Here is a 13,484-nt window from a genome sequence, read left to right on the forward strand (position 1 = left end):
CTTCTATTGCACTGAAGTTGTGAAACGCAGAGAGTCCAGTTCACGTTCAAACATAGCTACAGTACGAAATAGGTAGGCTGTTTTTTCCCCTCCACCTGGGACTGCTCATTTTCAGGGCAATGACCCTGTCTCGCTCTGACAGCAATCTCAACATCTGGGTCATGGATCGATGGAACAGTTAGAACCCAACCAAGGAGATAGATTCCTTGAGGACAGACAACCCTTGGGAGGTCTGACCTCATGGAATGTTTTAACAGCCCGCACAAACTCAATGACGTTGAGAGGTTCTTTACTGCTTTGGGAAGTTTTCTATCAAGTGGCTTTTAAGGCACCCATATAAAAAACATTTGTAAAGTTTGAAACTTTATCAAGACATGACATTTGGGGAAACCTTCACAAATACTTATGTGGGAGGTTCAGGAAACCGCATGGAAGCTATTATGTTGGCAAAGGGTCCTACCAGAAACTTCCAGGGGCTGGAAACTTTGCAAGTGCTCAGTGTTGGCCTAACTCTGTTGCCACTGAAATAATGGGTTTTATAGCACTGACCCCAGTGGGAGCAAAGTTGGACCAACACCAATTGCTTCTGAAAATCCCATCCTAAATTTATTGGCCATGGTAATATTTTTTAGATCAGACCATTCCCTTGCCTGTACAAGTGAAAATGAGATTCTTCTAAGCTAAAACATCCCATGAATGCAAAGGGGCTTCTGCTGGGAGTCAGGGGACTGCACCCTTCTGAACGACTGGCTCAGTTTCTGGTTCTTTTTTAACCTGGTGTAAGAATTCTACTCAGCTCCTTATCCTGCACCCATCGCCATGGTATCTAGTAGTGCATTCAGTGGAATGACTAGCAACTGTCTCATGTGGTGCTTTCCATCTGTCTGTCGTCTTCTCCACAGAGAGACTATTAGGTGGATGTATGTGCATGTGTATACTGTATAATTTGCATTTATGAATGACAGGCCGAATGGGAAGTGCTTATTACCACAAGGCTATCCAGAAATAGAATATTCCAAACTGATCCTAGTATGATTAAGGAAAGTACCACTTACAGCATTTATATTGGGGTTAAAATCTAGGTAAAATATTTTCCTGTGACCAAAAAAAAAACCCAAACTCAATCTGCCAAGTAAGCAGAACTTAATGGGGTATTTCATGGTTAGCAGTTTATGTGCACTGAAATATTAATTTTTTACTTTATTACCTACATTTTTAAGGGTTCCCTGCTCACGGGAAGCACATGTATCCTGCATGCATGCACTTCAGCCTCTCATCCTAGGTGAAAGACATGCAAACTTTCAAATTAATTGGGGGTGGGTGGGAGGGAAGAGGGCAGGGAGTCCAGTCTGCCATTTGCATTCATTGATGGAAATCAAATCTGAAAGGTTTGAAGAATGTAATTAAGCTCACTCTGGTAGATTTAATAAGTTCTTTGTAAACCATTTTATGCCATGCAGACGCCACCCGCATTTTCTAGGTGAACAAAGGCATGCAGTGCTGGAGGGATTAGACCAGCATTTAAGCAGTATGGGAAGGGCTAGAAGGAAGAGTGAGAAACAGCTCTAACTTTGTTTTGCATTTTTTACCATAACAAGTTTAAACAATTTACTGCACAGCTTCTAATGGGACTTGTGTTTACCCAGCCACAATACTTTGAACCACAGAATGCCAAGGACAGGTTTACTTTAAAAAAAAAAAAAAAAATTAAGATCAGTCATTAAATTATCACACTGTGACAAGCTTTGTTACTGCTTCCAACATGGCTCAACTACTGGGGACCTGACTAAAGCCCCCTCTGTACAACACTGTCAGGGTAAAGGGGCCAGTGTGAATATAATTTACTCCCACTTTAAAGCACCCTTTCACTGCCAGAGAAGTGTAGAGCAGCCTTAGTGTAAATGAGAATCTTCGTCCTGGGTCTGTAAAATGCCATGTGTCTCTCTAGCACTAAGGCATTTAGAATGGAACGACGCTGACTTGCACCAGCTGAGATGTGCTAGGCTGACTTGCACCAACGGATGATCTGGCCCTCAGAGCTGAACATTTATGCTCAGAAACTATGTATGGTCTCCCCTCCCCCTCTTACAAGTACATTATCTAGCTATAATATCTAGCTACAACTAAATGTTTATTTTGTGCCATGCATTCAGACTACAAATATATTCCCTTCTCTTCAATCACATGCTGGTCCCCACTGTGGATTTCTTGTGAGGAGCACACAACAGAGTGAGGAGGTGAAGAGCTGTCGGGGGGGAAATAAATCTTGCAGGTTTTGGGCATTTTCTTTTTCACATCATAGGCTGGTAAATATTTTAATTATTTCTCCACCCTCCTTCTTCCTCTTTGAAATTCTCAAACAGAGCCTTAAATATACCATTATTACAAAAACTACTCCATCCTGACACCCCAACTCTCCTCCTCCCCACCCCCAAATCCACAATGTAACCATTTATATTATCTGTAAAACATATAGGATAGTTACGGTTACATGAATATTGCTTTTCTATACCAGTTACTCTCAGACTAAGTAGGCTTCAAGGTAACGTGGTTTTGAGTAGCTGCCATAGAACAAACTAAACTAGGGCTGGTCCACACTAACCCCCCAGTTCGAACTAAGATACGCAACTTCAGCTACGTGAATAACGTAGCTGAAGTCGAAGTACCTTAGTTCGAACTACAAGGTACTTACCGCGGGTCCACACGCGGCAGGCAGGCTCCCCCGTCGACTCCGCGTACTCCTCTCGTGGAGCAGGAGTACCGGCGTCGACGGCGAGCACTTCCGGGATCGATTTATCGCGTCTAGACAAGACGCGATAAACCGATCCCAGAAGATCGATTGCTTACCGCCGAACCCGGAGGTAAGTATAGACGTACCCTAAGGCTTTCAGATTTAAAATAATATTTTTTAAAATACTGTCAATAATGGAAAACCTAAAAGTTATCTTAGATGGTCCGCTATTTGGGGGCTGGGACTGGTCTTTTTGTTCTGTGGTAGTACAGAGCCTAGCACAATGGGATCCTGGTCCATGATTGGGCCTCCTAGGCTCTACTGCAATATAAATAAGTAAATACATTTTTCTTTTCTCTGAAAAGTTCATCTAAATATTTGTTTCTCCCCCCCATATCTAAACACTTCACTGTGCTTAAAAAAATTAATTAAAAACCCCAAGAAATAATTCCAACAGCCAAAGGTTGGGTAACCCTGCAATAACAAACCACCATGACTATGATGGAGGAAAATAGAATTCCGGTAAAGAAACACATTTCAATTTCAAACTTCCAAGGAGGAGTCACAGGTATCGATCTGCAAAGGGCTCTGCACAGGGCAACTCTTGCGTTCCCACCGAGGGTATTCTGTTTTTAAATGATGACAGGGCTGTTATTTATTTTCTTTTAATATTTAAATGCGTTTCACTCCAAAAACAGATTTCTCCCCATTAGTGCAAAAGAGTTCACAAACAGTGTATGGATCTGATCCTCACCCCATTGCTATCAATGGCACAAAGTCCATTGAAGTTAATGGTGCAGAATCAGACTTTATAAGAATAATGCAGCTTTAACATGTAGGTACTCTTCACCAACACTATAAATGTGTCTTTTTTTAGTATCTCTGCTGTAAACATATCTAATATGCAATATTCACACCGTGAGTTCTTCAAACACTGGGTCACACACTTCAAATGATGATCTTTTTATTCTTTTATTAAATTGTCATTGGTACTGGTTATTTGGTATGTCCAAACCAAAATACGAAACTGCAAGCTAAGAGAGCAGCAACACAGCTTGTCCATTGTAAACGATTTATTATTGTTTTTTTCTACCTCAGTTGCTTACAGGAAAAAAATAATTAATTAAAAAAAAAAAAAGCACAGATGAACTATTTACAAAATGAGAAAATTGACAATAGCCGAAATGTTTGCAAATCATGCACACTAGGAAAAGTTCACAAAAGCAAAGCAATTCACAGCAAAACAAAAACAAAATAATAAAAAAGCCATACAGATTTAAAAAAAGCAGAAGAATAAAAAGGAAAACTAACCAATTATTACATCAAGCATCTTTAATGAAAAGAACAGCATAGCTGTGTACGCAGAGCCTTGGACACTGACATTTTCAACAAGTGGATTAACAAACATTAAAATGCATTACAGTTCTACTGTAAGCATGCAATTTACTTCTCACAAACTTATAAAATTGATAGAAGCACTTCTTTTTTTTAATAAAAAGGAGAATTTAAATGCAACGTGTGCTTTCAACCATACAGCTCAGAACTTAGTTCTGTTAGAAACAAAGCCAATAATGGGAAAGCGTATAAAAACAGGTGAAGGGATACTTCATAGATTTGTGCAGAGGCTAAAGGTTAAGAGGTGCAATACAGCTCATGCTGGCAGCTCAGTTCCTGCTGCTCTTGCTAGAATTTTAATTCTGCCAATGGTTTGCAAGTGAAGCATGGAAGTAAAAGTTACTACAGCATCTGAACTTCGGAAAGCATAGCCTAATCCAAGATAGGGAACTGCCTAAGAGCTTTGAAGGTGGGGTTTTTTTTTTTGTTTTGTTTTTTTTTGGTATGTGTGGAAGAATGGGATGATTTAGTGTTTGTTTTGGAGGTGGGGCGGTGGGGTGTTTGGTAGCCTCTAATCATCCACAGCTTACTTTGATGAGCACTTTTCAAGGTAAAAACAACAAGGAGTCCGGTGGCACCTTAAAGACTAACAGATTTATTTGGGCATAAGCTTTTGTGGGTAAAAAACCCACTTCTTCAGATGCATGGAGTGAAAGTTACAGATGCAGGCATTATACAATGACACATGAAGAGAAGGGAGTTACCTCACAAGTGGAGAACCAATGTTGACAGGGCCAATTCAATCAGGGTGGATGTGGTCCACTCCCAACAATAGATAAGGAGGTGTCAATTCCAGGAGAGGCAAAGCTGCTTTTGTAATGAGCCAGCCACTCCCAGTCCCTATTCAAGCCCAAATTAATGGTGTTAAATTTGCAAATGAATTTTAGTTCTGCTGTTTCGGCTACCCCCTGATACCTGACACTTTCAAGGTGACATCATGATACTCAAATTTTTCTGTTTTCAAAACAGAACTCTCAGTTATTAGAATTTCAACTACTGAAAGATCTGTAAAAACAAAAAAGTAATAATCATGCAATTGCCAACTTCACAGATACATGATCATAATACTTTGAATAATTAGATTAATTCCCCTGGCTTGCACAATAATCTTAGCTATATGTTACCAGCCCTCCTGCATGATAATTATGACTTTTACTGATGTTAAATATGCTGTATATCAAAAAGCATCAACATTTCAGTTTGGGGGCTTTTTATAGGACTTGATCATAATTTCCATTTCCCTAATAAATTATTTCTACAAAGTTTGTGAGAAGTCATGCCTTTATAACGTCAACTAACGCCCGCCTCCATTCTCTTTGCGAGTTACATTCCATGTGGGCATTAAAAACTCATATAAAGCAGAGGAAACAAAAATAAGAAAAAGCAAACTCAAGCAGTGAGGATATGGAGCCTTTAAAAATAATAATAATAATAAAAAAATAAGTCCAGTCAATCAAACCAGCCAGTAAGAGCAGCATTTTTTCAGTGGACATTGATATTAAACATGGACCACCCAGGCTGTCTCTGTCTGTCTCTTTCTCTCATTAGCACTGTAGTAAACCCCGATTAATTTGTTATGCATCTTTAAGAACTAGTTGATAAAAATTATGTCTTGTGAAATCGGCAAATAGTCTGCAAAGTGAAATAAGAACAGAAATTAATAGATTAAACTGAAAAGATAAATCCCAGAAATTAAAAAAAAAAAAAAAAAATGAAACAGGATAGGGAGTGATTATAATAATAATAATTTAAAAATGACTATGTACTAAGCTATTAAAGCCTAGAGAAAAAAAAAAACTTGATGAGAGAAGATAGAACAGTTGCCAAAGTGATTTACATTCCTGCCGCTTTTCAAGCTAAGGGCTGTCACCTACTTTGACAGAAGTATAATACAGGAGATATATAGAGGGGGCATCATTCAAACAGACAAACAGTCATAGAGCAAAGAGCCTTCTTTCCAAATTACCAAAACAAAAATGCAAACAGGTGGATCATGACATTCGTAGCATTGTTTCGCTTTGACAACAGTAAATATCACATTACAACACAATATTGACTGGCATTTTAAAAAAATTAAAAGAAAAATAAAATGGGTGGTTTAACCTGAAAAGGCAACTGGAATAAAGGGAGCTGATACTAAAATAAATGCAACCGTAATACAGTTCTTTGAAATGGTAACTGTTAATAGCACAGGTTTGCAATACTTTATTTTTATAATACGAGGAACACTATAATTTCCTTGAAATTAGCTGACTTCTTCTGGCACAGACCTCAGAAGCGTACTATATTAAGGTTCTGTGACACATCTGCACTCTAATAAGAAGCGACGTCAGGACTGCTCTATAACAAACCATTTAAAGTAGCATTCTGACAGAAGATATAATGAAGGATAAGTGTATGTGCTCATATCAAGGCATTTAGCTACAACAAACTCTTTCATTCTTTCATTCAGCCTTGCCATGAGATCTGCTGGTAGAACGACCCAAGAGAAGATGCAGCCAAACTGAAATAGTGGGGGGTGGGGGGGGGGGGGTTGTCTTCTTTTTAGTAAAATCCCACAGAGTACACTGTTTTTACTTCAATACTCTGGTGATAGGTAGCAGCCTAAAACCCTAAGATATTGCAAACTGTAGTGTTTTGGGACAAGCCTTCAAGGAAAAGAAAAAGAAAAGAAAAAAAATAGAGTGTTTTGTAGAAATGACCCAAACAGTTCCTCTTAATCACAATAATGCAACGTTTTGGGTGTGTAGGTCGTTTTTATTTTTTTTAAAAGGGTATACATGCCCATATTTTGCTCTGCAAAGTTTGCATGCTCACCTGTTTCCATGCTCAGAACCCCACCTCCATGCACGCAAAGGGGCGCTTCTGCATGTGCAAAAACATGCATGAGAAAATATTATGAATGCAATTTAGGCACCTTGGAAAACTTGGCCTATGCTGTTGAATACTCTAGTATTTTTTAATCAGTGATTTCTTACGTTTTATTAAAAGCTTCCTTTTCTCTGCTAGTTTGTAACAGCCTGTACTGTTCAAAACCTGGATTTCTGCTAAAGCAGGGAGAAGGGTCATTTTCAAAAAATAAACCCTGAAAAAAATGGCTTCCAGTCTCAGGTTTGTAGAGAGGATGCGAAAGGAAAATGCAGAGAACAACAAAAGCAGCTTAGGTACATTAAGACAAATCGATAAAGTAGCATTAATTTAATCAACATTTATATGAAAGATGTGACAAATAGAGGTTAGCATGCAATATTCTCTGAACTCTGCATATAAAACCCTCTCTAAGTTCTGGTGACACCGATAACATATTGAACTTCGCACTCCTACCTACAGCATTTCCTCACCAGAACATCTTTCCCCTCTTCCTTACCAGGGAACTGCAGTCTTATACACAGAACAGCTGTGTGCACATCGTTCATTGCCGTCTCTGTGTGGTAGCAGATAGTAGGATGCAGAATTGATACAAGTATTTGGCAATACTGAGGGCACGATACTGCACTCCTTGAGCACCTAAATCTCCCAACAATTCCAATAGGTGTCCTAGGTGCAAGGTATGGCCCCAAGTACTGACTTGAAGCTGTGGCATTTAAAGTGGTAGTGTCTAGTGGAATTTTGAATCAGTTCTCCTGGGTCTTATTGTGCTAAACGCCACACAAAGGAAAAAAGACAACAATGTAGGAGCTTTCGTCCTTTCAATGCATCCTTGTATAGGAGCTGGGATACCATGTCCATCCTTGCCCTCCTTTACACAGATGCTAGCAAAAAGGCAGGAGCAAAGGCCAGAGCTGGTTCCAAAGATTCAGAACATGCTGTCCCCTTAAGTAGTACTGAAAATATTGTGCCCAACTCTGGGAACTGCCACTGGGCACTCACTACACCTTGGCACCACCTCCTAGTATCAGCTGTGCCGTAAGGGCACGACTGCACCTTTAAATTCCGTGCCTCAGTTTACCAACTTATAAAAGGGGTCTGACACTCCAATATTCGATATTGCATATGGGATAACATTCCAGAGTGCTGTGAAGTTTAATATTTATAAGATGCTTTGAGAGCCTTAAATGTGCTACACAAGAGTCAAGTATTTTTAGAGCTTCATTAAAAAACGGAGTAAGCGTTTTAAAAAAAAACAACATATTTTAAAAAATTTGTTTGTGTGGAATAAATACATTATGACACAGTTTCTTATGAAGTGCAAGTCTAAGCAAAAGCTAGAGGCCCCTAAATAAAAACAGATATAATGATAGTTAGAGTCAAACGATATCTTTACAATTAGTTGCTAGTCCTGTCAATTTTATTCATTTAGTTTATTAAAACCATTTTTCATTATCTGGCTTTTCTTCATATAGCTCCATCTGATTCAAGAAGTCATGAACCTGAAAATCAAGTCCTGAGACAATGTGCAAATGCACTTTAAAAAAAAAAATCTCACCACCTTATATTCAAATGCTATTAGCTCAAAACAGGTGTTGAAATGAACTTGTGTGCATTTTTGTGCCATATCTGGATGGCTTTAATATTATGAAGAGTACTTGTGAAAACGACATATATATACCATACAGCTGAGCGGTCAAACCTATTTTGTGAAGAGGGCTGACAACATTTTTAATTATGGCCTGTCAGCCAGGGCTATTTCCCTCGATACAGCAGCTCTCCCAATGGTGTCAATGGGAGGTTTGTACAAAGAACAGCAGCAGAATATGACCCTTATAAAACCATCATAAAAGTGATGCAGGGCACCTTTAGGAAAATTCCTACTACGGCCCTTTGTTTATTTGACCATTTGTGTGTTCTTTTACCAAATTTGCATGCACAACAGCAGTAACTGCATGTGCAAATTTTGCCCACCATTGAACATTGATGTGGTTTGTAAACACGGACCTCAGCGTGATATCATTGTACTTCAGCGTTAGCACTCCTTTGCAACAGGAGCAGCTGCCATCACATTGAACTATTTCAAACTAAGACAGCAAGACGCTGGGTCATGTTACATTTATAAGCACAAGAGGTAGAAATGGAATATTTGTTTTTTAATCCTACAGATCCACATTCATCATGGGGGCTGGATATACAGTATATGTCAAATGGGCTGGGTGATTAACACCCCTGCTATATGGTTTTTTTTTAATGTACGGTAGAGCAATAAGAGTACAGTATGTGGCTTAAAAGAACACCTATAAAACAAGGTGCTGGAAAAGTTTCTGAAGGCTCTTCTGAGATGGCATTTTCCCCTTCACGTTGCATTCTTAAAAAATCCCCCCACTGTAATGACTCTTCCTCTGGCGAGGGGAAGTGAACACTATACCTGCCGTTAGCCAAAGGAGATCACTATACAGCAACATCAGCCTCAGCACCCTTTTCACCCATCTGGATCAAAAATTAACAAGAGCCAAAGAGGGAGCTGAACTTTCTGCCTCTGAAGCTCTCCCAGCCCCAGCTGGCCTGGGACGTGAGGAATGAAGGCTGGTCCTGAACTCTGATTCCTTCTGTGTTTCTTACCAGAAGAGCAAATGTATAGAAAAACGGTCAAAGAAGGTCAATTTTTAGACTTAATATCTTAGACAAAGGGGTTTTTTGGGTTAGTTTTCTTAAATGGATATTCTCAAAAGCACTTATACACTTACAGAAATCAGAGTCTCAACATTTGTAAAATGTCAAAATAATCAACAACAAAAAACAACACTTCCCTTTATGGAAAACTCCAATAGAAACCACTATGGTTCCAAAGGAACTAGATAGCGTTACATGGAAATGACTCTGTCTTGTAGAATTTAATAAACAATTTTAATCCTTTCTATAAAATATTTAAACCAATCTGTAGAATTTTAAAGGAGGGTTGTATTCCTGCTACAGAATTCCAAAGGTAGGTTCAGACATTACATAAAAAGGTTATAGTTCTGTTATAGTCTAGAGATTTTCTCCAGAACAGTCTTTTCTTCTTTGCTTAAAAACCCTGTCCTTTACCTGTAGCATTTTCATTAAAGAGATAGTTAAACTTGATTTCTTAATACTGCGTGCAGTTCTGGTTGCCTCATCTCAAAAAAGATGTATTAGAATTGGAAGGAGGACAGAGAAGGGCAACAAAAATGATTAGGGGTATGGAACATACGATGAAAGATTAAGAAGACTGGGACTGTTCGACTTAGAAAAGAGACGATTATGGGGGGATATGATATAGGTCTATATAATCATGAATGGCATGGGGAAAATGAACAAAGAAGTGTTATTTACCCCTTCACATAACACAAGAACCAGGGGTCACCCAATGAAATTAATAGGCAGCAGGTTTAAAACAAACAAAAGGAAGTACTTCTTCATGCAACACATAGTCAACCTGTGGAACTCGTTGCCTGGGGATGTTGTGAAGGCCAAAACTATAACTGGGTTCAAAAAAAGAACTAGATATGTTCATGGAGGATAGTTCCATCAAAGGGTATTAGCCAAAATGGTAGGGGATGCAAGCCTATGCCAAGGTGTACCTAAGCCTCTGACTGCCAGAAGCTGGGACTGGACAACAGGAGATGGATCACTTGATAAATTGCCCTGTTCTGTTCATTCCCTCTGAAGCATCTGGCACCTACCACTGTTGGAAGACAGGATACTGGGCTAGATGGACCATTGGTCTGACCCAGTATTGCCGTTTTTATGTTCTTAACCTAAGCAAAGTTGTGCTTCTAACATTCTCATTCTAAGCAATTAAATAAACAGTGCAAGGTGGTGGAACTGATCATGTGTGACCCAAGTGACGTGGCACGCTAATGAATTTAATGTATAACACAACATAGATTTCCTTTTCATGGTGTCCTGGTAGGCCTTAGCTATTAGTTAGCAGTAAACACAGCAATCATGACTCTGCTTCTAAAATCTCCCTTAGAATTCTTAAGGTGAAATAAAAAATCATCTGTCATTTCCAATTTAAGTTCTAAGCCGCACTGGCATAAAGCAAAATATAGGGAGAACTAGTTTCAGTGACTGCCTTTTCAAAGTGCCCCAGATGAAATCCACACTGTGTTACGTTAAAAGCCAGCCTACCACTTTAGAACCATAGGAGATCAAAAATTATGAGTGGCAGTATTAAACTTCCAGTGAATGGAAATCACTAAATGCAGCAAATCTTTGACAGCCACACAAAAGGGAAGGGGGGGGGGGGGGGAGGAACCAAACAAACGTGAAGAAAGAATTAGATTGAGCACCATTAGACACCCGACTCTATGAAGGTCACCAGAAACATCTATATAAAATACACTCACGTTGGACTTTTTACTCCAGAACTGCATCCCTAACAAATATAAGCTTACTGTAAAATATGTACATAGAAAAAGGGAAAAAAATTAACCCCAGCAAAGGGATGGTAATAGCTCTTAAATTATCATTCTGGTTAATTTTTTTTTAAATTAAAAACTTTGTTTTCAAATAACCAGTACCAATTAACACATTATAGTAATAACAATCTTGGCAATATCCTTATATATATACATTTTTTTGGAAGATATATATCTTCAAAATGGTCACAATTTGTCATTGCATGAAATGCTTCCCTGCAGATTTTCCTGCCTCAACTTGCAGTTATGGATTTAAATAAATCAATCAATCTCCAAATGAAATGTACATACCTGGGAACTGATAGCTGTAACTTGGGGCAAATCCAGGATATCCTCTGCCATATGTCGCAACAAAATTCGGATAACCTTGAATGTAGAAATGTGAATAAAAGAAAATGGCGGATTAGTAAGGTTTGACTCTTTGCTCCTACATCTAATGTAACTAACACAGAGGATGGGTGAAAAAGAAATTTGACTTTTACACAAGGTATGAAAGAACACAGTTTACTCTTCTCATGCACAAATGCAGGAAGGTTTCATCTTGAAGGAAAATGAAACATCTGCAGACACATGCTGCTCGTCCTGATCACTTTCTCCTTTTGCTATGCATATGAGATCTGTCACTCATATAATTAACATGCACTTTGGTATCTGAAGTCCAAGGACTGTGCATACTTTTTAGCTAGAAGAGTAAATGCCAAATGCTAAGGCTAAACACATAACACTGGTTTGCTCTGACATTTGGAGAGCTTACAATGAATGTACTTTGCTTCAGAGTTATTGACAGTTGGAGATTAAGGTACTAGTAATTCTTCATCCCAGGAGTGTGAAGGACAACAGTTAACACATCAAAGAGTTAGTGGCAGCAATATCAAGGAACTAGAGAGTCAAAGAGGTTTTAGTTTTTCAGGAAGGTAAAATTCAACAGATAAGAAATTTTTCCTGAAGCGATTTGTAACAGCTACAATCAAACGAAGTATTTGCTATTTTCTTATTAGGGCAATACCATTCAAGGACACTTTGTTGTAAATAAAAATGTGTAAGCAAATATATTGAACAACAAATGGTGTCCAATTTAACATAAGGTTTCAGCAGTCACATAACATGGCAGAAAAAAACCAACCACATGCTAGTATAACACAGAAAAAAAGCCTGTAGAATCTACAGCTACAAACCCCAGAGGTACATTGCAGATGGTGGAAGAAAACAGTGTTGCAAAGAGGACAAAACCATTTCAAGCAATATTACTGAAAGCATGACTGAGATTTGGGTAACAGCACTGAAAATTAGAGCAAGCTGGTTTGGTCACATTCTCATTAACAAGTAAACCGGCGTGAACTCGTGTTCAGTGGAACCCATTGCTGGCCATGGCTGAGAGCAACACGTCAATTTGCTAGTGTAGACAGGGTTGTCACGCACAGAGACTGTGCCATTTGGCTTTTTTTGTCCAATAGACAATCAGAGATAAGAATTCTACTGTATTATATAAAGACAGTAGGTTTATCTAGGCTCAAGAGAAAAAGCTGCTTCTGGCTCTTTAAGAGTCTAGAGGAACACCTGGGAATCCCACGCCTCGCACTGGGTAGCGTGAGTGACCCTGGAATGCTGAATGGAGACGGAGTGAGCACTAGAAGAGGATCAGGAAAGGCTAAATTACATCCACCTCTGTTAATTTCAGTGGCAGCTATGCATACATATAGTAAACCAAGGCAGAATTTAAAGCCCCATGGGTTTAAAGACCAGAGATGTATGAGTGTTCTATCTATGTTCTTAAATGTACCCTGTCACCGAGCCACCAGACCGCCTCCAAAAGTTATAAAAACAGCGCACACAGATAGATTTCTCTCTTGCTCCTCCTGTTCAGACAGCCAGGACCCTACTTCATTTATTTTGCATCTCCCTCCAACCCCACCCGCACCCACCCTCCCAGCGGGGTGTTTTTGAACAAAGACATAGTCTAAAAAATGCGGGTTTGTTCTGAACGCAGCAGGTTCCTGGACAGCCTCACTTCTGGAAATCAAAACTTTTGCCTAAAATGATGC

At 39.0% G+C, this 13,484-nt stretch overlaps 1 protein-coding gene across 1 annotated transcript in view; it reads right to left on the reverse strand.

Moving 5' to 3' along the window:
• Positions 1–13,484, reverse strand: part of MSI2 (musashi RNA binding protein 2) — a 381,856-nt gene that overhangs the window by 46,082 nt on the left and 322,290 nt on the right. Inside the window, exon 10 of the mRNA XM_065418114.1 lies at positions 11,734–11,808. Coding sequence (XP_065274186.1) covers positions 11,734–11,808 — 75 coding nt within the window. The remainder of the gene's footprint in view (positions 1–11,733; positions 11,809–13,484) is intronic.

This window comes from Emys orbicularis, chromosome 17 (assembly GCF_028017835.1).
Source record: "Emys orbicularis isolate rEmyOrb1 chromosome 17, rEmyOrb1.hap1, whole genome shotgun sequence".
In the NCBI taxonomy this organism is placed as follows: domain Eukaryota; kingdom Metazoa; phylum Chordata; order Testudines; family Emydidae; genus Emys; species Emys orbicularis.